This window comes from Musa acuminata, chromosome BXJ3-4 (assembly GCF_036884655.1).
Source record: "Musa acuminata AAA Group cultivar baxijiao chromosome BXJ3-4, Cavendish_Baxijiao_AAA, whole genome shotgun sequence".
NCBI classification, from domain to species: Eukaryota; Viridiplantae; Streptophyta; class Magnoliopsida; order Zingiberales; family Musaceae; genus Musa; species Musa acuminata.
This window is the reverse complement of record NC_088352.1, coordinates 221503-248367: the sequence shown is the minus strand read 5'-3', so window position 1 is coordinate 248367 and position 26865 is coordinate 221503. Positions and strand designations below refer to the sequence as shown.

Here is a 26865-nt window from a genome sequence, read left to right as displayed (position 1 = left end):
ATTCTACTATTAATAGTATATTCACCCTCATAATTTATCTCTATATTTGATTTTAACCACCACACATAATATATATATATATATATATATATATATATATATATATATATGAAACAATTAGTAAGGGTCGGGCATATAAATTTTCATATCATAAATATTTAAATATTTTTATTTTAGTTAAGAATATAGATTTAAATAGCTGGAAAATTAGGATCTTATTTGTTATTTTTGTTGTTGTGCAAACGATAAGTATAATATGAAATATAATTATGAGAGAGATATTTTGGTAGAATTTTCTGGAGCACATGTCGTCGAGTTCTAATATTTCGGGCTTAACCCGCACGTGATATTTGCAACCTTTCTGGCGGGAAACTTGACGGTGGCGTCGTGACAGGACAACATTTGGCGCCATTACATGGCTTGTTCGGCTGCCTACAGGCCCATTCATTTGAGCCCATTCTACAGGCCCATTGATTTGAGCCATTACATTGAATCTTTTTTAATATTTCTAGTGTCGAAGTCTTTTTTATCTTTAAAGATATTGTTCTGATGCAAAATGCAATCCAACTTGAATCAGCAAGCCATTCATTCATTCGTATAATTGACCAAGGAAAAGGCTCCATCCAGCTTGTATAACTCACTCTTTTGCAAACTTAATTACGAAACCTCATCCAACATAATTTATACTCAATAAATATATTTATTATAAATTTAATTTTTATTTTATTTTTTAAGAAAAGAAAAAAAAAATAGTGATTCAGACTCTTAAATTGAGTGTTGCGTGGGTCGAGTCGAGAAGAACACAGCTCGTTTACAAAGCAAAGCAAAGCATGTCGAGTTGCATCTTAAAACAAAAAGTCCATTGACCCACTTTTGGCCACATGATGTCTTGGTGGAACCCTCGTCATTCCTTCAACCCCCATTAGAAGAACAATCCATTTCTTTTCTTTTAGTGCTGTGGTTGGACACCGCCAAGATTCGACTCGGCCCCTGCGGACTCATGTCCTCCTAACACCCCACCGTGTCCAACCACTCCTTTTGTGTGGGCCCCACTCACCCTCCCATGGGTGTTTCGTTCCAAGTCAAACAAAGAAGAACTCGTGTTGGGAGGCGGCCGTCGAGCTGGCAACCTCTTTCTCATCCTCCTCGAGGAACCCCGAGGGATCCCAACCGGACGGAGTTCCTCCGTCTCAAGGAAGAGGAGAGAGAGCGAGGGAGAAGTGGAAAGATGTGTCCCCTGAGAGTGCTGCTCATCCTTTTGTCAGCAACCTTGGCTGGTTTCTTCGTGCTGAGAAACCTCAAGCCCCAGCCGGAACTCAACGAAGAGCGCCAGGAAGAAGACTCCCCAGAAGAACCCCTTTCCCGTACCACCAAAGTAATACGAATAGTTGGGAATTGCGTCGACAATCGTGTAATTTTAGTGTGTTCGCTGACAATCGTGTAATTTTAGGTTGGATCGGCCATCAGCACAGGGTTCTGGACCTGCGTCGACATGGCTAGTGGGAGGTACTTGTGGAGGATTCTGATGACCCCTTCTGCGGCCGGCAAGGAGAAGAAGGCTTGCTGATCTGTCTGTGGGAAGAGGTTCCTATTGCCTCTTTCCTTTTACCTTTCTGTGTTTGTTTGGAACAGAGAAGACTAGTGATTGTTGAGTTTTCATACATGGGGGATCTTGCAATAAGCAATGCTTTAAATTGTAACTGAACTGAATGAAATCCAGGAAGCTTTTGAGATTTTGGTGCTTGTTTATGTGACTATTTTGTTCCTCTCTGCAACTTAACAACAGATTTTGTGTCGATTACTAGATGAACGTTGACTTTGTCCTCTTATCTATATAGTCCTCATGTTGCTTGTTTGTAGATTAGGGTAATGAAAAAATAACTGAACTGAATGAAATCCAGGAAGCTTTTTGAGATTTTGGTGCTTGTTTATGTGACTATTTTGTTCCTTTCTGCAACTTAACAACAGATTTTGTGTCGATTACTAGATGAACGTTGACTTTGTCCTCTTATCTATATAGTCCTCATGTTGCTTGTTTGTAGATTAGGGTAATGAAAAAATAACTGAACTGAATGAAATCCAGGAAGCTTTCTGAGATTTTGGTGCTTGTTTATGTGACTATTTTGTTCCTTTCTGCAACTTAACACCAGATTTTGTGTCGATTACTAGATAAATGTTGACTTTGTCCCCTTATCTGTGCACAAACTGAACAAATCTGAAGCAGCGTAGAATGATTGTTTCTGACACCTTATCGTGTTGATTTTGTGAGTTTGATACTTTGGAGAACTGTGAGGAATGGCATATTAAGGTTCAAGGATTATCACAAGGAAAGTGTAGCCCTTGTAGGGAAATCATTTTACCAACACCCATGCATCATCCTCTATGAAGGTGTTTTGTAGCTGCTTTTGTGGTTTAGATGAGCCTAGAGTGATATGTTTACATGTGAGACAAGCTCTTGTGCACATTCTAGCAATTTTGCTAGAATTACAAACTCTTAGTTCTTTTAATTTGCCCAAATTGGCAACTAAGAGCTTTGAATATACATCTGATGAATCATACTGCTGCTGACGATGATTGATGATTAATGAATGATGTGATTATGTTGTCAAGAACCAATACATAGACAAAGCAAATTTCTTTTTAGCTGAAAATAATGCATAAACTATCCTTGAATCTTTGGCAGCAAATCTGGCATACAACAATGTGATATTGGTCCCAAACAATTCCTTATTTACGATCACAGGTAATACTCAATATTCCATAAGTTGGTAATTTATTTCAACAGTGTTTGAAGTATTATGCAATTTGTCTCTATTGTCTTAATGTTTGACGGTATACCAGGTAGATTTCTGAATTAATTCAGATTATACTCGATAAAATTTTCGACAGTCAATCCTTGGGCTAGCAAATTACCTAAGTTATCTCCTGTGTCTCTTCATGCAGTTTTCGTCTCATCACCTGATGTACTTTCAAGTTTCAGCTGTAAAACAAAGAGTATCGCATGAAAGCAAACTCATACTGGAGCATGCCATTTGGCACCTTTTCTGTTTTCTTTTCGTAAGCAAGAAGGAGATACAGATTGGAGCAGAACAGGTTCATTGATGTTCCTTTTGATTTGTAACTCTCAAAACTATCTACCATATATTGAGAATTCTGGAAGCCAAAAGTTTGCTTTCAGATATTGAGAAACAAAGAAAAGAAAAAAAGAGGCCATTTTATGTTGCATAAATTTTTGAAGCTAAAATGAAGGACGGTTGATCTGGGCTTTGACCGAGTAGTGGTGGCTTCATGGTGGGTCCTCTTGCCTGGTGAATAACCCATGTTTATCTACCAAGCTTGCATGTTTATCAATACGATTGTTCAGTCGCTTTCAGTGAACAGATTGATTAGTTGCAGGCACCTGTGGATCCCTTATGTAGCGCTGTTCTCTGCTGCACATATTCAGGTTTGTCTTCTTATGCTAATCTATCCTTCATCCTTATCGATGCTTGTCATGAATTGATTTCGATCTCATATTGATGACTGACCAAAAGTCTTCTGTTCAGTCGGTTCTTTTAGTTAGATTATGTTCAGCTATAACTCTTGAGAGGTCATTTGCCTACATTTAGAGCACGTTTGTCGGCTCGTGCACAGTATTTGCAAGTATAATTTTTATATGTAACTGATTGAGTTGAAATTATATGCAGGTATAACTACAACCGAGTGAGCGGAAATTATCATCTGCTTCTGCACAATTATAACTGATTGAGTTGAAATTATTTGCAAGCATAATAATATGAGCTGCATCTGCACATACCAAGCGTTCGACCTCTTTCATCTTAAAGATTCTTGTCAATTAGCTTGGCACGAAGAGAAAGAGCTTTACCCTCGAAATGATTCAGCTTACAATCTCTTTTTATCTTAGAGATTCTTGCAGACTCTCTTGAAGATACTTACTGTGGGTGTACCATTCTGCTGGTTCAAGCATTATCTCAAACAGGATGGCAAATGTCACAGGATTTCACGAGTGTCAAGTGACATGGAGATCACCATCAAAGGAAGACTGCATGAATCTCATGGATATATATCTTGGAGATTTGAGATCGGTGAAGGTAGAGTCAAACTCCACTATGATACCACAAGCAGTGCAAGATATATGTGCTTTCAACAACACATAAGCATTTGAGGTATGAAATTTAGGCCCTTGGATCAGTCATCTCTGCACATAATTGCATCTTCTGTACACTCTTCCTTGGGGATTATGTATTTAATTAGAAAAGGCTGCTGCACATGCATTTGATACTGCTCTCGAGTTGTTATCTTATTGTTTTCTGGTGTCTTTTTGCCTAAGACATGATGCAAGTTAGGCAGATTCCCATGTCATCAATAATGGAAGCTATGCAAGTTCTTCCTATTGTGATAATCTTAACAGGGCTCTAGTTAGTGCAAGATAAAATGATGATGATGATGGATTTTGATCACCTCATCATTCATCAAACTAAAATTGATTTTTTTTTTAATTTTGTTTTACTTTAAAAAAAAAAAAAAAAAAAAAAGGAAATAAAAATAAAAATAAAGAAAACCTTATGGGAGCCTTCTTTTTTGAAGTGTTATGCAACTAGTTAAACTTGCAGCCACCTTTGTTATCACAATTTAGGTTATGACTCTTATCTATCTTCCTCCATCCATCCATAGGGTGTAATGATCCAAGTGGGGATGGATGGCTGTACAAGGTAGCACAGTAGTGTAGTTTGATAACCCAAATGAGGAGCAAAAAATTGGTTTGTTAATACTAAAAAATATATTTAAAAAATATTGTAAATGTTCCAAATGGATTCTTAACCTCAATCTAATTAATTAATTAATTAGTATCCTAAGAAGAATTTGATGTCGTAATAGTGTCATTTATGAGCAATTATAACTTAAAAAAACATAAAATAATGATTTTTTATTTTAAATCAATGTCCTTTTAATTTTGATGAGGTAGTTATTGATAAAAGATATGATTTTCCCAACTATACTGTTGATTCTTTTTATCATGGTATCGAGAAAAGTCCAATTATATGAAGAAATCTCGGAGAGGAAATATGTTAATGTATTGGAGCATTTTCATTTCTTCAATAAAGCTTCTTTAATAATTGTTATCTTCTATCATAGAAGATAAGAACGATTATTGAAGAAGCTTTATTGAAGTAACTTTAGTTTGAATACATTAACATGTCCCTCTCCTATTTATACAGATTAGAAGAAAGAATTTTCTTCAACAGAATAGAGTATTTCCCTCAACAGAGTAGAGATAGTGCTCCTGTCAAGGATACCAATCTTGGATCGATGCAAAGAATGGTTTACGAGCCAAAGGCTTCGTGAGTAGGGTAAGAGCAGATCACTGCTGTTGCTGTTGGTGCAGAGTTGTTACCGTTTGCCGAGAAGGGAAGATTTATCGCACCGATGGCCTCACGATAGAAAAGTAGTAATAGAAAGATTTATCGCACCAATGGCCTAACGATAGAAAAGCAGTAATAGAAAGTCTTTTCTTTTGTAGCCGTGAAAAAGTAACATATGAGTGGTGGATTAGAGTGATCGATTTTGATGTGCTACGTACACTTTAATATAAATAAATAACATTTGCTCAATTTTCATCTCTCTCTTTTGAATATCGAATACTTTACTTCCATTTATTAATTTTTTATCAATCGATTTCTTACAAGAAAAACAAAAGTGGATTGAAAATAAAATTACATATCAAATCAATCCGTTCTAAATCGAGAATATAAGATAAAGAGTACAACATCTCGGATCAAATAAGACTTGTTAAGCCAAAACCTCTCTCAACTCCAAAACTTTTAAGTCGTCGGGAGGCTGATGACAAAGTGTGGAGGAGGGGATGGATGGATGGATGGATGTGACCGACATGGATGGAGTCGCACCAACTTGAGAAAGAGAGAGAGAGATGGAGACGTGCCACCCACTCGCACCACATGGCCTGCCGTTGCCTCCTTCCCTTCCCCCTCTACCAACACTTTCGTGTACCAAATTGGACCGCCCAACCAATTCAATATGGGACCATCACATACAAATCAACTTGTGGCCTCATCTCATCTCTCTCTCTCTCTCTCTCTCTCTCTCTCTCTGCGTCAAAGCTGGCTGGCTACATGTACATCAGCTTTCACTGGCTGACAGACCAATTCAATGCAGGAATGGCTGGCTGGGCTGTGGTGTGGTGTGGTGGCACGCTGAAGAAGAAGAGTGAGTGCCATTCTCTCTTACTTTGTTCCTTTTTTTTTATGTTTAATTAATAATATTGGAGTGGTATCGAATTTTTTTTTTTAATCTCATCTGATGAGATATCAAACTTTCAATCTAAGGTAAACCATCTTTAATTGTAATAGTTTATCAAACAAGATTTTAAACGCCTATTTCCAACCTTGTGCAAGTTGATAGTCCGTCCAATCTATTATTCTTACAACAAAATAAAGATTTGTTTCATGTAAACAAATGATATATGCGTATAGGAAAAATACTACAAATATCTCCATTACGGTTTGAGCTAGGAATACTATCTATCTATCTATCTATCTATCTATCTATCTATATTCAAAGATAGATAGATAGATAAATACTACCCATATTGATTCTCTCTAAATCAATCTTACATTTTACATTGGTACGATACGAGCTATTTCTTTTTAGTAGGTAGCTAAGCACCATGGCATTGCTCTCTTTTGTGAGTGACAATGACAATGGAATCCCATTGCTGGTGGAATTCATGAAGCCAACAAGTAATGTACTACTAGTGTCATGGTGGTTGCATGTTGAGAATAATATACTTGCTGTTGTTGGCAGTGTCATCGCACTGTTTAAGCAACGATGATTGGCAGTGCCAACTACTTTTAATAAGTTGTATGGGCTTTTCGTAAAGCATCATCACTAATTGGATGATTGATTCTTTTGGCTTACTCGAAAACAATCATTTTGTGGAGTTCTTGGCTTGCCTTATCCATTACTTATCACATAGATAGATAGTATATATTGTAGCAATGTATATCGAAAGGTCAAATTAGAGAAAAAGGAGGTCATATGGTGTTTCTCTGTCGTCAATGGTTTCATAATGAACTTTTATTATCTATTTTATTTTTTTGGAAAGTCTTATCTTTCCTTGAGGCACTATTTACAAAACTCGAAATTTATCATTCTAACCAAAGATTTAGATTGTATTGTTGTTTATATGGAAACATAGATCGATAGATATTTTGACCTATTTTTGATTTTGCACCACAAGTAACCTATTCTTGATATTAAAAAAAAATCCTGTTTTGATTTTGCACGACACGTAACCTATTTTTTTTCCGCTTAATTAAACATGGGTTAATCGTCGATGCTTCTTTTGGAGTCAGTCAGTCCAACTCGGGTTTATTTTCATCTAAATAACTCATCGTCTTACGAATATAAAATTAGCACTGTATTATAATGTTATTCTGTTAAGAGGATACTTATGTTTAAAAAGACCAATAATAATAATAATATACTCTGAGCTTAACCTATATAACATTCATTACATTACACACCTGGCTGGCGATCATAAGAAGAAGCATCATTACGACGACAAGTCGTCGCTACGATGCGTGTAATATGTGCATTGGATACGAGACGATCTCTATCCTGTATCGGTCAAACGCTAACACGTTGGATTCGCCGATTCTCTCCCTACGTCATCACTCGAGTCATCACAGTCACAAATCTGATCCACGTTAAACGTACGTGGCTAATCGCGAGCCCACTCAGGAGAGGGAGCCTCCTTTTACACGAGGTTGCCGCATCCGGCGGCCACGACAATTACCTACTCACGAGACGACATACGCGTGTTGCTCCCGTCTGACGGTCAAAGCAGCCGCCACCTGCCCGGTCACCGCCCCTCGTATCCCCCAACCCTTTCCGCCGCCGCCTTTCGTGTTTCCACCTCATCCGTCTAGTCACCTCTTGGACGTAATTATAATGCGCGTCTCCCTTACTTTCGTCTCACGATCCCTTCGTCGACAGTTGTCTTGCCAGTTTTACCTTTTCGAACGACACGATAAAGACCGGAATTTATGCCCTTTTTAGCTACTAAGGAAATAAGAATAAATGGTATATTTATTTTGATTGAGGAAAAGATCAAAACACGTTTGGACACGTCCACTCTGACATCCATCCATCCATCCATCCATCCATCTTTCTCCCAACTATAAACCATAACCACGAGCAGGGGGCGGCGGTCGCACTTCCTCCTTCCCAACTCATACATCGCCCCATCTCCCTCCCTCCCACGCAAAACCAGAAGACGACGACGACGTTTAAAGAGAGCCCTCGACTTTCCTCTCCTTCCAACTCCTGAATATCTCAACTGCGTTCCATTCATTCATGGCGACCTCCCCTTTCCGTCCTGTTCCTCATCCCTCTTCCTCCCCTCCTCCTCCGCCACCCGACCCCTCCTCCGACGCCGACCTCCTTCGCCACCTCCTCTCCCTCTCGCTCGACGTATCCTCCTCCCAGCAGCCGTCCTTCTCCTCGTCGTCCCCTCTCCGCATCAATCCCAACTTGTCCTCCGTCCCCCGCAACGTCAAGCAGCTCTCCTTCCTCTTCGAGGAGCTCCTGCTCGCCGTCCAAGACGAGGACGACGACCACGACCTTGCGCTGCCACGCACGGCTTCGCTCTGCTTCCGCGAGATCCTTCTTGTTCTCCACCGGCTTAAGGTTCTCTTCGACGACCATGACTGCCGCAGCCGCGCCTTCGTCCTCTTCCGGGCCGAGCGCATCGCCGCCGAGATCCACGAGCAGGTCGTCGACCTGGCCACATTCCTTGACATCCTCCCGCTGGCGGAGCTTCGGGTTCCCGAGGACGTGAAGGACCTCCTCCGCCTCCTTCGTCGCCAGCTCCGCCGCACCTCACCAGCCGTCGACCCCGCCGCCCTATCCCTCCGACGAGATGTTCTCGAGCTCGTCGCAGGCGTCGAGAGCGGAACGGTACCCGATCGGGGCGCGCTGCGGGGGATCTTCCGGCGGCTTAGCCTCGACGGTGCGCGGAGCTGCCGCCACGAGATCGAACGCGTCGAGCGCGACATCGCCGACCGCGTGGTAGACGACAGGTGGGTGCCGGGGATGGTGGCTTTAGCTTCGATTCTCCGCTATGCTAAGTGCGTCCTCTTCGGCGCGTCGACTCCCAGATCGGACTCTTCCATCGGCGCCGGTGGCCACAAGTCGCCCTTCTCCGAGGCGGAGGACCTCGCAGTGCCGGCGGACTTCCGGTGCCCGATATCGCTGGACCTGATGCGGGACCCGGTAGTGGTGGCTACCGGGCAGACATACGACCGAGAGTCCATCGACCGGTGGATCGGCTCCGGCCACGCTACCTGCCCCAAGTCCGGCCAGGCCCTTCCGTACCTCGAGCTCCTGCCCAACCGCGCCCTCAAAAACCTCATCGCCCGCTGGTGCCGCGACAACAACCTTGCCTACGACGTAGCTGACACCATTACCAGCACCAGCGACAGGCAGGATGATGCCGATGGCGTCACCGCCGGGACCAACAAAGCGGCGCTCGAGGCGGCAAGGATGACGGCGTCCTTCCTCGTGGAGGAGCTCGCGACAGCACCTTCGACGGAGGCCGCACACCGGCTCGTCCACGAGCTGCGGCTACTGGCCAAGCACGGGTCCGACAACCGCGCCTTAGTGGCGGAGGCCGGCGCAATCCCCCTGCTCCTCCCGCTGCTCCGGTCAGCCGACGCTGGGCTACAGGTCAACGCCGTGACCGCGCTGCTCAATCTGTCGATCTTGGAGGCCAACAAACGGCGTATCATGCACGCGGACGGCGCCGTCGACGGCGTCGTCCACGTCCTAGCAGAGGGCACCACGTGGCGAGCAAAGGAGAACGCCGCCGCCACCGTGCTCAGTCTCTGCTCCGTCCACTCCTACCGTCGGCGGCTCGCGCGGCACCCCCGCATGGTGGAGGTGCTGGTGCAGATGGCGCGCGATGGCCCCGCCAGCGCGAAGAAGGACGCCATGGCCGCCATCCTGAGCCTTGCCGGGGACCGAGAGAATACCGGGCGCCTGGTGGAGGGCGGGGTAGTGGCAGCAGCGCTGGAGACCGCGGGAGAACCCGAGGTCGCGGAGGAGGCGTCAGCGGTGCTGGCGGCGGTGGCGAGGAGGGGCGGGGCGGAAGCCGTGGCGGAGGCGGAGGGGGCGGTGGCCCGGTTGGTCGGGGTGCTTCGGCGGGGTTCGGACTGGGCGAGGGAGAGCGCGGCGGCGGCGCTGGTGGCGGTGTGCCGACGAACGGGGGCGTCGATAGTGGCAGAGCTGGCGGCGGTGCCGGGGATCGAGTGGGTGATCTGGGAACTGATGGGGGCGGGGACGGAACGGGCGAGGCGGAAGGCGGCGGCGCTGAGTCGAATCTGCCGGCGGTGGGCGGCTGCAGTCGAGGCGGAACGCACGGCCAGGTTCTCTGCTATGAGCGTCACAGCGGCCTCCACTACGGTCGCATAATGATTGAAAGGTCAACGATGACAACTCGAGGTGTACAGGCAACAGGATCCGTTAGATTTGGTGTAGCCGCTCAGGATCGGACGGATGCGATTCTTTCTCGTAAACTGTTCATAACCGAGTGATTCTTTCCCTAATTTTCGATTTTTGATTTTTTTTTTCTTCAAAACCATCTTTATACAATCAGTGTATGGCGCAGATATGATTCGAATAGCAGACTCCTTCCTCCATAAATAATCCTTATTGTTCATTGGCGTGCGACTTGTGGTTGGTGATTGGGTTCAGGAGCTCCATCAACATTATCATTTACAGAACCAACACAAGAAAAATAATTTGGAAATTGCTTCAATGTTGTGGGCTCATAAAATGGACTAAATTAAATGCTGCAATTTCCGCCTAAATTAGTCCAAGTATCGATCAATATGAATGTGTCCCAAGTACAAGTAATGTTTTCGCTACCATACACTAAATCCGGTATGCTCATGAGTAACAAACGAATTGTATATTTGGATCAGCTGACAAGATGAGGATTTTGTATGAACGCACACTGAAACACATCTAGCGTGCAGCAGTTCACACAAATCGGAAACTACAAGTTCATGGTGAAGAAGAACATGTTGAGCAAAGTGGAAAGTGGAAGGGGAAAAAAATTGGACCTGAAGCAGTTTTACCGTCAAAACAAAGATGTTGATGCGTCGAATCAATTTCCCAGTGAACAAATACATGGCTTTCTCACTTCAGAAACCTGCAGAGATAAAAAAACCAGTTTCAAATACGGGAACGAAATGGTGATCTGATTAAATTCCACCATGATGTGGTGCCAAACAAGCATTGCAAAAGGTCAATTAGAATGTACAGTATGCTAATTCACCACCCAATCAATAAGAGTATTATTTACACCTCGGCAATGCTGCTCAAGCAACTGCTCCAAATGGTTGTTAGCATTTGTTGTTGGATAGTCTCCCCATGTCTGTTCCCTCCTTTATGTAGTGAAATGTTGCTATTCACAGCAGTCAGCTGGCTAGAGGAGGGAAGTCACCATCATCTTTGAGCTGATATGGCTGATTTAGCCTGCACATTTTGGATATTTTGAAATGTTAAACATCATTGGTGTCACACACTAGAAGTCATTCTTTTTCCCAGAACCATGAAAGCTTTAACCATCCTATATGACCACAAATCCCACATTTAACAATCTAATGTACTACTGTCAGAAATCAATATTATCACTGAAACTTCAGGATTACATGGCTGTCTTCCTGAGCACCCAGGTGAACTCAGCCTTTGATCCACAGGACATATATATATATATATATATATATATATATATAGTCAACGATAAAGATAGTCAACGATAAAACATCACAAATTATGTGAATTCTAAGGGAAGACAAATCTATATCTCGGATCCAACATCAAGCTCAGATTCAAAAGAACAAAAAAGAATGGTAATGACAAATTACTCACAAAATAAGGGCAAAATGAAACAAAAGTAAATTGAACCGGAACCCAGGATCAAATCAGCCATGAACTGAAGTAAAAAAAACAATCTATAACAGTTCACAAACTAAAGGAGAATCAGGAAGCAAATAAAGGAGATAAAGAACAAAGAGACTTTTCTCCATCAATCACCATGGCTGGGACAATAAGGGAAAAAAAAAAGTTGAGATTTGGATATGAAAGCTAGCTGGATTCTCGCTCTATTACCTGTTACATTTTTTCACTTCCACTTTTTTTCCTCTTTCTTCTAGGCCTAATCTGGATTGCTTCTCATGGTTACAGGCAGCTGCCTACTATCAACCCGTTTTATGTTGTCAGTCCGTTCAAATTTATTTCTTAATCCCTCATGTTCCAGAACTATTTTCTAATGATGGTAAGCCATCCAAAGAAAACAATACCAATAGAAAGTCGGTTGATATTCAATAAAACCTAAAACAATCCTAAATAATAAAACACTTCCATGAGTCTTCAGTCTTCACAATGCTCACAGACGAAGAAAAAATAAATCTAAATATCACAAAGTGAAAGATCAGCAAAGCAAGACTATATCTAATCCTAATTAAATAATAATTTCATCAAAAATCTAATGTAACATACAATTTATTGCAATATGGTGGATATGAAACTTCTATGGTATCATTACAACTGCAAATAACACTGCAAAGGTCTTAAAATCTATGTAGAACATTCTCAATGTAGCAGTAGTAATAGATACTAGTTTACTTCAAACAAAATCATTTGTGATAATTTATATGAATCAAAAGGCTGGATCTAGTCTCAAGTAACTTATGTCTTCTTCCCATCATAGTAATTTCTGATGGCTATCTTGATTTCGCATCTAAGAAAATACAACGCAAAACTACAAGATCAAATTCTGCTCACTAATAAAAATTCAAGGAAAGAATCTAACCATTCATTTTTCAAACTTTTAGGAGGCCTCTCAACTGTTGATGCAGGGACTGCTGACCCAGAGCCCTGACCAGTGGCATTAGCTGACTTTAAATTGCTGCCTCGTCCTGGTGAGGAAACTTCCACTGTAACAGGACCAAGAGACCCAAATTCAAGTTTGCGCTCTGGTGGATATGCATAGCCATTGCTTTGGGAAAATGCCGTAGAAACAGGAGGTGAAGACTGAGGGACGTCCAATGATATTGGCCTTTCATAACCATTTCCCATAGAAGGAGTTTGTGGCCATGGGGATGGCCAGTGATTCCTTTCCTCTGATAAACTACCATATTGTGGTGTGTCCATGTGACTATGTTTGCGGTTTCTTGAAAGGTGATTTGTAAGCATTTCATTCTTGCCTCTTCCTGATGAATGTTTCTCTCTGTATGCACGAGAATTCTGCAAAATTAAATGAATATTTAAGTTTGAGAATAGTTAGAATCTCTGTAGTCTGTAGTATAGGTTATGCTTGAAGTTGTAGGCTATGCCAGTCTTATCCAAATTGACTACTTGCAATATTATGACATATATCTGGATTATGGATAATGCCATACCAATAAAGTAATGAACTAGTAAACTCAAATTGCAAGATACCGTGTCCGGAAGGTATGTGCCTGTTCCCCTTGTTTTTGTGGTATCTTTGGGACCATAATCATTACAGATCACAGGTGAGATCACATAATAACTTGGAGAAAAATGTGATGCAGAAAGAAATCCATTTGCACCTATATGTGAGTACATGCTTTGCATTTCCCAGGAGTGCTTGCTTTGATACTGGGATGGAGATGCTTGGTAAATTGGAACCAGATATGGGTTTGATATGCGTTCTTGGAACTCCTGAGCATGTTGAAGGTTGCTAAAGTACAGACGATAATCACCAGCTAGGCCTGATGATTTACTAAATCCGGAACTTGCATTATTAAAAGTTCCATCATTTGAGCAGTCCCCAAGGCTTGAATCTTCTGAAATTGTTGGTGATGTTTCATGAATAGAACCAGCAGCGATAGCAACCATTGATTTTGCACTACCGGATGAATTGATTTCGAGTTTCAATTCATCACAAGGAGCTGTAAGCCTGCCTGAAGATGCTCGTGGCATTCCACCATCCCCCGAATTCAAATTATCAACAGTCTCATCCTCAGCAATGTTTCCAACATGGAAGAACAAATGGGATGCATGATAAGCTTTTCCAGGTATCGAAGCCATACAATTTTCATCTGACAATCTTGAATCACATGGTCTGGTTGAAACAAGATCTCTGGGGTCATCAAACAAATGTTTGCCTGAAACATCTTCTGCAGGTACAGTGGAACCGATTTTAGAACAGTCATGCAGCCAATTTGCATTATTATTCAGACTAGATGAATGCCTGTCAGGTTGCTTTTTCAATACGTGCTCCCAGTCCATATCTGAAGTCTTGATTGTATTTATCTCGTCACATAATTGTCCATTAGAGTCATTGGCTGATGAACTTGAAAGATGAATCTCCTTGTTGACATCTTCAACTTTTAAGTTTGATAGCATAGATTCGACCCTAATAGTTCCACTGTCCAGACAACTAGAAGCTGCATCTTGTACATCAGGCCTTTCTCCACTTCCATGTCTATCTAAAGTACTTTTGAAGAACAAATTAACTTCATCTGCAATACTTTCAGGAGGTAATAGAAGTATCCGACCAAGTTTCTGAGCGCCATATGTAAATGCACTACGTATTCGATAAAAGTTACCTGTACATAATAGCACATAAGCAAAGAACTTAGCAAAAGGTCTTCACATGCATTGCAATACTGCACTTCAAGTAGAACCAAGCAAAAGGGAGAACACTACTAACCTTTACTGACACTGCGTCCAAGATTATTGTTTTGTTTCAATGGATCAACTATGTTTAAATGCTTCTGGGCAAATACCTGATAGTTGTTTCCATATACCCTAGATGGAACTGAAAACATTTCTGTGCACTCTTTAATAAATTCCTCATTGAGTAGTAAACAGCTCCCAATAGTTTCTGGTGGCTCCACTGTGAAAGAACAATCCAAATAGTCACCAAGCAGTTAAAATGTCTCATACAATTACCAGGATTGCTAAACTGAGTCTGCTTTACCAACTAGGTTCGGTAGTGAAGAAATAGAAACAGGGCCATCTAAACTGATACAGTAATTGTCCCAATCAAATTTGCTGTAGTAGTCCAAAAACATATAGAGAACCTGCAAAATGACAGCATCATATAAGAACTAAAAGATGTTTAATGCCCAGAAACCTATTGCAAGCAAAAAGAAAAAGGAAAATGGAAATTCTAGAAGTGAATCGCTTATCTCTTGGAACACTCACCGCTAGAGGGCCATCCAAATAATTATGGTACAGATGGAAGATATACAATACTAATATTTCCAATGCGTATGTAGAAATCAAACCATGATGAGAACCTAGAATGCGGCTTTCATAATAACACCATGCTTTGATCAACATTATACTGCGTTTGAAAAGATGATTTTTTCCAATTTTTCGATCAACCTACAAGACAGCACTGGATTTAAAATTTTCTGCTGATACGGAAAACTCATGTTAGCAGTAAACATAATAATCTTGTCTCTTGTTAAGAAAAAAAATAAAGGGCCAAATATTTGAAGTTGGACCAGAAACTTTCGCTTTGTACCTTCTCAAGAAAGCAAAGTGTACAAAGCCCACCAATCTGATTGAATGATATATCAACCACAATATTCTGCACAATGCATTTGACAAGTTTAACCTGCCCACAGAAATTCACATCATAAGACTTAAAAGGGACGATTGTTGCTGACGTTACAGCACTATCAACATAGCTAGAGTGATGTTTATCATTATCTGCCATGATACATAAGGTGGAAATGTGATTTTACAAAATCAGAAAATCACAGCTTTACAAAATTATAGATCACAACCAAGACAAAATGCATATTGAGATGACAACAATAATGTTTTTTCCTGGAGATCACAATTGTTGGTAGTGTGTAAAATAAAGGAACAAAAAAATTCTATCATAAAATAGGGGGAAAAAAGACCTAGTAATGTGTGTATATCACTGCAGGTCCTTCCTAATTAATGTGAAAAAACAAAAGGCGGGCAATTGATAAAACACAACAAAAACGAATTATTTGGGTGAATACATTAAACAGCAGTAGCACCCTCATTCTATACAAATTGTTGTGCATTACTTCATTTGACAACATATCAATCTGCAATATGCATACATGTGTGTGCATACCTACCACTGCAGTAGCTTAGCAGCACCCAATAGTATCTGATCCTTGGTACTTGAAGGCTTCAACCATTCAAGCTCTCATGGATGTTGATTGTTACATAATACATCCAAGGGACCAGAAACCAAAACTCTGTGTTTTCCTTAATTTTAAAATATATACCTAAATGGCTATTGTAACACGGTTTTGTCATCAACATTGTATCTCAATACGGTGTTAAACACAAAACACAAAATCAGGTAGTTTTGAGGGTTTTTAATTTTAACTAATAAAATTTAATCAAAATAGTAAATTTACTAATGAAATAGTTCATTTTAAGGTTTCTTGATCAATGAGTATGAGATGCTGAAAATGACTGAACCTTAGTGTTTATTTTTCAGGCACTTTAAATGCATCAGATCGCACAAAAATTGTCTCAATGTTCCATTTAATTGTACCGTCTCTTATTTTCCACCAAATGTCTAATCCAATAATACAGCAGTATGGTGGCTACAATAATAATCATATCATATATGAAGGAAATGAAACAAAGAAAATAAAATTAGAAATAGTTTTCAGAAGATCATAACAAAAAGGGAGTGACATATGGGAGGTTACAACGGTTGTAAGTAAGCAACAATTGAAGTTGAAGCTAGAGGACAGATTTAAAAAGTGAGAGAACTACTAATCATGAAAATTATTTTTTGAAAAGATTTTAGCAAAGAGTTCCTCGTCATTGGCCGACAACTTTGTTGTTTATAGACCTTAATCAGGACCCTAAAACTTGCTATCTAGGATACAATGATAACAATAACATATGAAAGAAATTTTATTTCTTAATAGTGATCATAATCCAACATAATATTTTATAAAATGAGATATTTAGAACGTCTAAAACTCAACTCCTAACAGATTAATTACTCTCCTACCTGAATCCAGATGAAGTCAAAGGACTCTAAACAATAACAAATTGATTAAGAGTTTATTATGTTAGACTCCACTCATACTTGAACTTAAACTCAAATCTAAAATTGTGCTAAACCTGAGGAATATCAGTATCGCTGATATATTTGAAGCCAACCAAGAAAAAAATTAAATTATTAATCCTGCGATTAAAAAATAATCAAACAATTACAGCAGCCTCAAAACCAAGATCAATTCTGTTGGAAATGTTTATGATACTAAAAGACCTAGAAATAAAATTTAATTAAACAATATTTGAAGGTTTATAATATTTGTATCAGGTAGGCAAACAGCAGTTCTAATGGCATAAAAATTATTTTGATTTGATTAACACAAGTCTCAAAATATGATCGATTTGGTAATTCCTGCATCTGATGATAGTCAAATCAAAATAATGTTCTGAGTACACAATTTAAATGATCCTATGCTTTTAATGCACAAATGCTCTCTATGATTTCATCTTGTGTTTGTCTGATAAGCATCCATATATAATTCATAAATTTTGGTTTTATATGATCTGAAGCCTGAACATCATCATAGATTATGTCCAATAGTGCTGATCTTGATTTTGAAGGTATCTAATATCAACCATATCAAAATAACAAAATATGTTCTATGACGTAAACATAGTTTTTTTTTTTTTTTTTGTCTCCATGCATAGACCAAAAGTTATAAAAGTCTTCAGCAACAAACTCTTTTAGGTATCATGCCTACAAAACATGATCAATAGTGCTGATCTTGATTTTTTTTGTCTTCAGCAACAAACTCTTTTAGGTATCATGCCTACAAAATATGAAGAAAACGAAAACATGACCAGTATGCATAATTAGAGCATAAAGGAAAACCATTTTTGGTAAGATGCATCTTTGTTTCTCGCATACTAGAGAGAGAAACACACTCAAGGCACATGCATCAGACAGATGCTTAATTGATGTATGTCATTTCTTTTAAAAGTATGTCATTTACTTCAGTTTGTCAGAAAATAGACTGTATGATCTTTCATCATTAAGCAGGACATGTATTAGTATTCCCTGGTAAATCAAAACATCAGGGGATAACATTTATGGCATAAGTTAGGTTTTTGGGTTGTCTGCAATCAATGCCTATAACAAATAGAAGTAAAAATTTGTCCTCATAGAATATTGAAATCATACAAGCTGCTCAAAAGATGACAGCATTAGTACAAGAAATTATATGTACACGATTGTAAAATGTGCCGTACAAAAACTTTTTCATTACAATACCCAAGCATTTGAATGATAACAAGCTCTAAAGATCCACTATGATTAGGAGGAAAAAAAATTTAAGGAGAAAGGGAACGGATATATTCCCCATTTAGATAGGTAGGAGAGGAAAAAAGGGAAGTATCACTGGGAGCTTCTTTATACCCCGTCTCTCTCCCTTCTTTTTGGGACAACTAATTGTAAAATGTGGACTCAGGAGAAAATTGTCATATTTACCTATTCTCCTCCCTTTCTCCTCTCCATTCTCTCAATCCAGAGAGAGTACAAGTTATTCAGATTCATCTGCACATTTAATTGGCTAAAATTCTGAAGAAACCAATATAGATAAAGTTAAACAGAGACCACTAAGAACAGTTTGTGATGATGCATAAAAAATCTTGCAAAGATACAAAATGTCACATAATTAGATATTGAACAAAAATTTAGGAGGATGAGGAACCTCAGCACGAATGAGTTGTACATCCTTCACTTCAAATTTAGCATCCTTATTCTGTTCTTCTTCTCCAAGAACTGCACATACCTCACTTGCCAAAGTGTCTTCTGTATTTGGAATACCAAATGTAGTCAGATCAATATCCCCATCAGGAAGATATGTCTTCAGAGGAACTGATCCAAATGGAAACACCTAATGAAATTTGCATTAGCAATAAAAAATATTAACACAAAATTTAAGAACACCATGAAAAAACTTTAGTTGTAAAAGTGTCAGATCCATTCTATAAAATGAGATTGTTAATCTCAGATTTAAAACTTCTGAGGTTAATCTCACTTTTGTTGCTAACAAAGAAGCCACATCTATGGTGAACTCGATAGGATAATGTGAAAGAGAAGAACTCTGAGATCAAAAAAGGAGCGCCCTCGATTGTGGCAAATGAAATAGGAGTGAACCAGATTTGGTTGCCAAACTCTCCACAGTGCATACACAATAAAGTAGTACAATCTCCACCTACACTAGAGCGACACTCACTGATTTGCAGGTGACTAAGTGCAATCACATCATCACCGGTGTCAACAAAGGCAAAAGAATTGAATAACTGCATGACCGCAGAGTGCCACAATGATTATGCCTAAGATAAGGTGTTGGGGACACCAAATCTTTGTGTGGTTGTAGGAATTTCTGTGTACTTGAAACATTAAGGTGTAAAACAAAAGTCCAAAATTTTATCTAAACATTGCTTATGTTTGAGAATTCTTGAATCATATATAAATGATATGAGTGTCCTAGACATATGCAATGTACCAACATAAACAATTGCAGATGGTCCAAATTGCTTAACCATTTCTAAGTATCTGACAAGTGTTGGTTTCCAACACGAACACCACAGGGACATGACAAACAATTTCTCTTTGTACTTCATATATCCTCACCAAGCCAGGAAAAACCGAAGTCACAAGTTTGATCCTCGGCCACGTCTAGCTAAAAAATCATAACAGATATGCATTATTACCTACACCAACTTGCCGATAACAATGGGAAAATAAATGAATGTGCTGAACCACAACTTGGACAATATTTTTTCAAAAAAATTAATTGAACTTTTAGCCAATGCCAAGAACAAATATAGAGGGAGACCTAAAACTAATAGTAGGCACAATAAAAAGATATCTAAATTCTCTTGAATTCACTAGGAATATTCACTACATAGAGCTTAATGAACATTATAAGCATGCTACGAGGCACTCATCTATGATGGGTACAAGGTTCCGAGCCATAATGTCTACTAGGACCTTGTAGCTGGCATCTGTGCTTCCTTGAAGCATGTACAAGGAGACCATAAAACATCGACTGAGCGACACGCAATATGAGCAAGGGCAGTAGTGGAAGTGAACCAAGTCAATTCAGTGAATCATCCATAGTAATAACATTTATCGGCCCAAAGAAATGACAGCATAAAGCAACCAACTGCCCCTCCTCAAATGCAAGATATATAGCATGCTGCTACCAGCTTTCATAAACTAAACAAACATAGACTGACAATGCATGCACAAAGAAAATGAAGAAGGATATAGGAAAGTTATTACTAGGTGGTTCAACTTCCACAGGACCTCAGCCCATACAACCCAGTGAAGAAGGATAAGAGAAAAGCTAGTACTAGGTGGTTCAACTTCCATGGCACCTATCTTGATGAAGAGGTTGTAGAATCAGAAGGCAGCTATCACATACAACCTCCTAAATCGAAGGAAATGCATGGCACCTATCTTGATGAGGAGGTCACCGAACTGAGAGATTGGATAAAATCGTTCAAAAAGCAATGAGACCTCTATGATGTTATGTTGATGTGCAACAATCGATTCAAACCCACCAAAATGAGTATCATCAACTTCCTTGTATATTGCAACAAAAGAATGGTTTTCCACAAACCGATTGATGCATCGAACAAATTCAGGATGTAAACTACGTTGAGGGTTTGATGAACATAAAGGAGATTGACCCATGATATATTGTGTAGGTGGTGAACAATAACGAAGTGGATTTCAAGAAAGCTCAACAGCAACTGACAAAGCACAAAGAAAAACTATTTTGGACACCATGTGCAGCACATTGTATGGACTTGATGATGAAGAATATTGGTAAGCGATCATGAGGACAATGTCTTGGGCACAATCAATCACAAAGTTCATCTACAATCATTGCTGAGTGCACACCTTGATGCAGAAGGTCACACTTGGAGAGATCCTCCGTCCAAGTATCACTTTGTCACAAATCTTATCGCACTGAGGTACATTCAACAAGGCAAATTTGGACTGAAGTCAATGCTCACATCAACAGAATGGGTTGAGTCTTGATATTCCAATTTGTCTGCCAAAAAGAAAGTGGAGAAACACAATGACCTGTTTTCAAGGTTTTGAGATTCTATGTCCGAGATTATCAAAGCGGTTGAGCCACTATAAGAAAAGTTAATATGAAGAGGAGGCACAAAGAGGCTACTCGATACATATGTTTCAGTCAGCTAAGGAGCGAAAGATTGATCAGCATATCCAAATCTTTGCTCATTGGTGAAACATACTTAGAAATTTGAATTCATTTAAAATTTATATATATCATGTTGATGCATCAATGGCAGGCGACGCACAATCTACCAGTATAATTTGTCGTGGAAGTAATTCTAAGCTTCAGTCGGACAGACCTACAATATTGACATAAAACTTCAAAAGACCGAGGTTTCCAATTCGTCAGTCTTGGAGACTCCTCGTGCAGTTTTGTGGTAGAAGCATATATACATCACCGTATCTCGATATTTTATTTTGCTCAAATTTTAGAATTTTGACACCTAATCCAACATCTCAACTCTTTTCTTCGTGATGGGATGCTTCAATAGATGAAAGCTACTTCTTCGACAAAGGACCAAGCAATAAAGTGTTTTCCTTGATGAATCTGAAAACACAAGAATTTCTATTTTTGATCCTTATGGCCTAGAATTTCTATTGATTTATAGCTTAAATATACTTCAAAGAAAAAAACCTGATATTGAGGGTTTTTTTTTTTATTTTCAGCTAATTTTTCAGTCATTTTCATGAAATTACTATATGTTGTGTGCCAGTGCTTCGATACAGTTGGGTATTTTCCGGTCCGGTCGTGGACCGATACGTATGGCCGATACAAAATTCTAAACCATGATAAATATTATCAAAAAATAAACAATTAGACAAAAATAATAACAATAACAAAGGAAGCTGTGGCAATCATGGTGTCAATCCAAAATTACTCGATAAAAGAAACAAGAAACATCAAAAGTTGCAAAGTATAATCCAACAAACAGGGTAAACAGGATACTCAATGAACACCCAAGAAACACAATTCAAAGAACAATGTAAAGATTCAGTCCATGAAAAATGGACCACAACCATCCAATCACATGCTACAAAACAGAAATTGGTTGCAAGAGATCATGCGAACTTAAATTGAAAACAGAACCACCAAGATCAAGTATTACGAATTTTAAGAAACTCAAGATTCATAAGAAAATCACTAACTTTAAGAAGAAAACTGACCAATAAGTTCAACATATGGAAACAGGACAAAAGGTAAACAAGTATAGAAGACGCACCTCAGTTTTGATGCGCGTTCTGAGCAGCTGCTGCACGTAATCCACAACCGCCTTCCGCCTCTGTTCGGAAACCACCGTGAGGCGAATGCACCGCAAAACCTCTCGAGTGGCCTCCTCGGCCCGTTGCCAATTCTCGTCCTTGATCGCGGAGGGATGCGGATTAGGCTCGTGCCACCGCGAGCGAGGTGAATGGTGACCCTCCGACGCATCGCCGTTGGCCAGCGGCGGCCACGACTGCAGATCGCCCATTCCAGAAAGAAGTCGACCCCCGGGAACAAAAGGCTCCCGGACTTCCCAATCCACGGCGAAAGAATCACGGTAGGATCGAGCGATCGATGCAATCAAGAGGAAGGGCTCCCCTGACTCGATCGGGATTCAGTGGGGGAACGAAGGGGCGACAAAAGATCGCAAGAAACGGGCGGAAAGGAGAGATCCGTGGGGGAGAAATTGGGCGGGGGGGGGGGGGGGGGGCGCGGAAGAGGGCGGAGTTAGGATGGGGTTTAGGTATCGGGAGCCGTTTCGAGGTTTCCAAGGGGATCGGTTTCCGGGGCTTGGGCGGAAACCCCCTCGGCCGCGTGGAAGAACTATAACGAAGAGAAGGAAGCCCTTCAAAAGGTCGCTTTTTTTCCAATTATTTTTATAGGGGAAAAAGAAAAATTATTAAGACAACATAATCCACTAGTTTTTTTTTTCTGTTTAATATTTAATTTATTTTTATTTGCACACAATAAGAATAATATAAAAGGCACATGCAATATGACTAATTTGTCTTTAAGCCCTGTGAACTCACATGAGATATATATATATATATATATATATATATATATATATATGTATATATATATAACCAAATAATTTTTGAATTATGGTGAAAACATGTATTCTTTAATTATTATTCATGTGTTTTTTTTTAATATATCCTTTTATGTGTTTTCTAAATGAAAAGTGATAGTGCAAAAACAAGATATACTTATTATGTGTGTCATGTATTCTTAGTTATCACATATTTGAGATAAAGAAAGAATATTCATTACTCGTAGAATATGAAGACAATTTTATCACTATATCGACATCATCTACATGGGTAAGGGTAAGACTTGGACTACTCCATAGTGACAGGAAATGCATATTATTATAATATTATATGATAATATCAATCATCAAATTTGTGTTTCCCACATTAAAAGAAATTAGTTATCCTTTTCTTATCATAGATCCATTTGAATTTTATGGATGTTGATAACCAAGAGAGACATAATTGGTCTTTAGAGAGAAAACATCATATAACTGTAGCTCCATTAATACCTTGAAGACCCGTCTCTCCCACAAGGAGAGGATTTTGGAAAGTCAACACGAGAGTTCATTATCTAATTCATTAATTCATCAGCTGACTCCTTCAACGTACGAAGAGCACCTTCGACCAAACTCGAAACTTTTGGTTTTGGTTGTAAAGTGAATGATTTCATGAATCTTTCCCAGAGATCAAACTCGAGAATCTAATCATTGCCCGTACAAATAAAATCTTTCTTGGATTCAATTGTTTGCAAGCAATCCAAGAAGCTACCTTCTAGTATAATATGACTTCAAAATTCATCCTAAAACTTATGATTTTTTAGTTGAAATTTAAGAATGATAAAATACATTCATCCTCTAAAGTAAAACTGATATGACTTTGATGTTTTCGGATCCCTCGGTCAATATTATCCGATAAGATCCATACTATTCATCATTGGAATAACGAAGAATTATCTAACACTTTTACCCTTCCAAAGTGGATGAATTTTAATATGAAACTAAATATGATATTACCAAGATCTAAACAGATTGCATTAGTTATCTAATTTTGGCCTAACACATCATGGACAATAATAGATGACTGAGAGATGAACTGAGGTGGAGCTACGTGCTCCCTTCGTGTCAGGGAGGACACAAGCATCTTAGGACCACATCATCATCCTGGGGCAGGCACATGATCTCTCTCTCTCTCTCTCTCTCTCTCTCTCTCTCATGCAGATGCAGCAAGCGGACACGGCTGACGTCTCAATCCCTTCAAGATAAGCAATGCCCAAAGCCACACAGCAAAATATCTCTCACCCAGTATCGGCCACCGGGACCCAATCGGTGACCAAAGCATGCATCATGCTCATGCTACTAGTGTCAGATTCAAAGCTTTGAGAACTGCTGGATTCAGTGCCATGGTGTTCCGTAGATGTTTTCATGTCGCTCCTTTTGTCTTCCCATGCCTGCAACCCAGTCTACTTCCCTGCGCTCAGTGTGTGATGGTTATCATCCCTTCTTCCCTCCTTATTCCTTGTTGCTAAAGCTAAAAGGGATGCCTTCTCCCATGTCTCCATCCTCCTCAGATTCCTCGCACCATCACTGCCCAAAAGAGTATTCGCCGAGAGACCAGTGAGAACCTAAAGAAAGAGAGGGATTCCTCTTTCGCCTGGCATAATTGGCTTCCGTTACTTCTCGCTGTTCGCCACAGAGAAGGGTCGCATGACGGCGTCCGCGCGCAGGCTGCTGGGCGCGTTCTCCGATACGCACGCGGCGGCCAACGGGACCAGGCCGCACACGGGCAGCGGCAATGCGGATTTCGACACCAACATGGTCATCATCCTGGCGGCGCTGCTCTGCGCCCTCATCTTCGCGCTGGGGCTGAACTCCATCGTGCGGTGCGCGCTGCGGTGCGGGCGGCGGCTGGCGTTCGAGACCCCCGAGGAGGCGGCCACCAGGCTGGCGGCGACGGGGCTCGAGAAGCGGGCGCTCCGCCGCATCCCCGTGGCGGTGTACGGCTCCGGGGCCGACATCCCCGCCACCGACTGCCCCATCTGCCTCACCGAGTTCGCCGACGGCGAGAAGGTCCGGGTGCTCCCGCGGTGCCACCACGGGTTCCATGTCAGGTGCATCGACAAGTGGCTGGCTTCCCACTCCTCCTGCCCGACCTGCCGGCAGTCGCTGCTCGACCATGGCACGGGGGACGGCGCATGCCGCAGCAACGGCGGCGGACATGGCGAGCTCACACTGGCCTAGCCAGTTGAGGTCCTCAGCTCTGGGTTCTTCTCGACAATCAAATTGTTTCGGCATGTAAATTTGTAGGCTTGGCATGGAAACAGAGGAAGAAGATTGTCAAAAACAACTCTTCTTTTTCTTGATTTCTTTATGACTTTTTTTTTTTCTATTTTATTTTTAGAGACAAAAATGATTTCTGTTCTCCTATTTAAAATTCTAGCTTTAGAGTCTATTTATGAACACAGACTAAGAAATCAACAATTGGCTCTCATTATATTTCTGTGTTCTTAATTACATTTGAATGTTTTTTTTTCCCTATATTACATGCTGCAGAACTGTTTGGTCAAATTAAGATCACTAATTTTTCGATTATGATTTGTCAATGAAAAAAAAACTGTATAATAGCATAAATTGAGGATTAAGAAGTTTTGGTAAAGATAATTCCATACATACTGCTGCTTTTTCGAGGCACTTGTAATGGTTTTCATGGCTCTGTCGGATGATGTATGAGTGAGTTTGGGTAGAAAAGTTAGAATGGATTATTATCTCTTAAATCGATGAAGAAACATTCTTATTATATTGTATTCATGTTCATCCCAACATCGATACATCATCCAACTTTCCGATCATATCATATCGGCCGAAACAATCATGGTGCATCCGCAAAGTCAAGCTCGTAACAATCATGGTGCATCCGCAAACAACGGTTAATCCCTTTAGATCGATAGATGACGTCATGGAGTCTCTCTCGGCGAAGAGGAGAGAGAGAAACACGGTAAAAAGACAATAGAGAGGAAAAGAAAGCATAACTCGATTTCTCTTTCCATTTGTTCCTCGATCTTCCTCTCTGTAGAGCTCGAGAAGCTGAACTTCCCACAGTGCGACACCATCGGAGGGTGAAAGCTCTCTTTTTCACCCCCACCACTGACAGTTTCTCTCTCTCTCTCTCTCGCTCCTATCATAGAGGTTCTCTCCGAGAGAGGAGACTTCGCCGTCGATGGAACTCTTAGCTCCTGTAGTATACCACAATGTTGTTTTGGCTTGAAAAAGAATGTGGTTCCGAGGACAAATGCATATGATCAGATTCATCCATTCCTTTATCAATCTTTTTATCATCATCAACCATATTTATTGTGGGTTCGGTTGATCCATGGAATAGTGGGAAGAGTGGGAAAGCTGATTGAGATGACGATAGAGAATAGGTCATGGTGCACTAGGAATCCATGGAATAGAATCTGATCTACAAGTCGTCTTCTCTACTTTGGTAGCCCCCCACCATCTCATTCCTCGAGCCAAGGAATGTCGAGTGAGGGGGGGGGGGGGGGGACCTGCTTAAGGAGTAAGCAAGCCATCCCCCTGCGCAAGTGTCCAACGTTCTCTCGATTGATCGTGTCGATGATGATGGTGCTCACGCAATGCGGTGACATGTCATCTCGTGTTTCTTCTCAC

The 26865-nt window shown here is 40.5% G+C and overlaps 3 protein-coding genes and 1 long non-coding RNA gene across 6 annotated transcripts; 3 read left to right on the top strand and 1 right to left on the bottom strand.

Moving 5' to 3' along the window:
- Window positions 1-2681: 2681 nt before the first annotated feature.
- On the top strand, window positions 2682-4285 carry LOC135636734 (uncharacterized). Its single transcript, XR_010496022.1, has 3 exons — window positions 2682-2743; window positions 2944-3445; window positions 3687-4285. It is a non-coding gene; the product is annotated as an uncharacterized LOC135636734 (long non-coding RNA).
- Window positions 4286-8227: 3942 nt separating this feature from the next.
- Window positions 8228-10738, top strand: LOC135636732 (U-box domain-containing protein 16-like). Of its 2 annotated transcripts, XM_065148716.1 has the most exons (2): window positions 8228-9101; window positions 9180-10738. In XM_065148716.1, exons 1-2 carry the CDS (start codon window positions 8377-8379, stop codon window positions 10489-10491), a joined length of 2037 nt encoding a protein of 678 aa, XP_065004788.1. In that variant the 5' UTR covers window positions 8228-8376; the 3' UTR covers window positions 10492-10738. The 2 variants fall into 2 exon arrangements, with proteins under 2 accessions (XP_065004788.1, XP_065004787.1); XM_065148715.1 differs by having other exon boundaries at window positions 8229-10738.
- A 117-nt stretch (window positions 10739-10855) lies between these two features.
- Window positions 10856-22891, bottom strand: LOC135636731 (uncharacterized). Of its 2 annotated transcripts, XM_065148713.1 has the most exons (10): window positions 22405-22885; window positions 18795-18980; window positions 15587-15679; window positions 15262-15444; window positions 15035-15137; window positions 14765-14950; window positions 13528-14660; window positions 12899-13332; window positions 11389-11559; window positions 10856-11233 (listed from the first exon to the last, which is right to left on the bottom strand). In XM_065148713.1, the coding sequence occupies exons 1-9, from the start codon at window positions 22651-22653 to the stop codon at window positions 11502-11504; spliced, it is 2625 nt and encodes an 874-aa protein (XP_065004785.1). In that variant the 5' UTR covers window positions 22654-22885; the 3' UTR covers window positions 10856-11233; window positions 11389-11501. The 2 variants fall into 2 exon arrangements, with proteins under 2 accessions (XP_065004785.1, XP_065004786.1); XM_065148714.1 differs by lacking the exons at window positions 10856-11233; window positions 11389-11559 and having other exon boundaries at window positions 13142-13332; window positions 13488-14660; window positions 22405-22891.
- A 1600-nt stretch (window positions 22892-24491) lies between these two features.
- Window positions 24492-25692, top strand: LOC135637216 (RING-H2 finger protein ATL74-like). Its single transcript, XM_065149768.1, has one exon. The coding sequence runs from the start codon at window positions 24904-24906 to the stop codon at window positions 25435-25437; it is 534 nt and encodes a 177-aa protein (XP_065005840.1). The 5' UTR covers window positions 24492-24903; the 3' UTR covers window positions 25438-25692.
- The last annotated feature ends 1173 nt before the right edge of the window (window positions 25693-26865 follow it).